The sequence below is a fragment of the Penaeus monodon genome, chromosome 30 (genome assembly GCF_015228065.2).
Source record: "Penaeus monodon isolate SGIC_2016 chromosome 30, NSTDA_Pmon_1, whole genome shotgun sequence".
NCBI lineage: Eukaryota > Metazoa > Arthropoda > Malacostraca > Decapoda > Penaeidae > Penaeus > Penaeus monodon.
The window spans coordinates 15,978,028-15,978,285 of record NC_051415.1 but is presented as its reverse complement, the minus strand read 5'-3'; the positions used below and the strand labels follow the sequence as shown (position 1 = coordinate 15,978,285).

At 51.6% G+C, this 258-nt stretch overlaps 1 protein-coding gene across 6 annotated transcripts in view; it reads right to left on the bottom strand.

The window, feature by feature from the left end:
* Positions 1–258, bottom strand: part of LOC119592560 (early endosome antigen 1-like) — a 107,753-nt gene that overhangs the window by 49,180 nt on the left and 58,315 nt on the right. For 4 of the 6 annotated variants that reach the window (XM_037941433.1, XM_037941430.1, XM_037941432.1 and 1 more), the window contains one exon: positions 15–99. The exons of the other annotated variants lie outside the window; for them this stretch is intronic. In XM_037941433.1, coding sequence (XP_037797361.1) covers positions 15–99 — 85 coding nt within the window. Of the gene's footprint in view, positions 1–14; positions 100–258 lie in introns of those variants that run through there. 6 annotated transcript variants of the gene reach the window in all.

The following is a 258-nucleotide window of genomic DNA, read 5'->3' as shown; positions in this document are numbered from 1 at the left end:
CGACTTAACCTCACCCCTGGCACAGCGACGAGTGACACAGGGACAACGGAGAAACCCGTCCCGTCACGTCCGCCTCTTCTGACAGAACCGCAGCCTTACCTGGAAGAGAGAGAATGCGAGATAAGTACGGCAGAACAGCACCGCGAGAAAGGACGTTTAAATCACGCAGCTTCCACGAAATCACACTTAGCTCCGCACTAATTAGACCTCAAGTCATCAAGACACTTTAGAGGTAATGAAACGAGCCTCCTCCTTTAT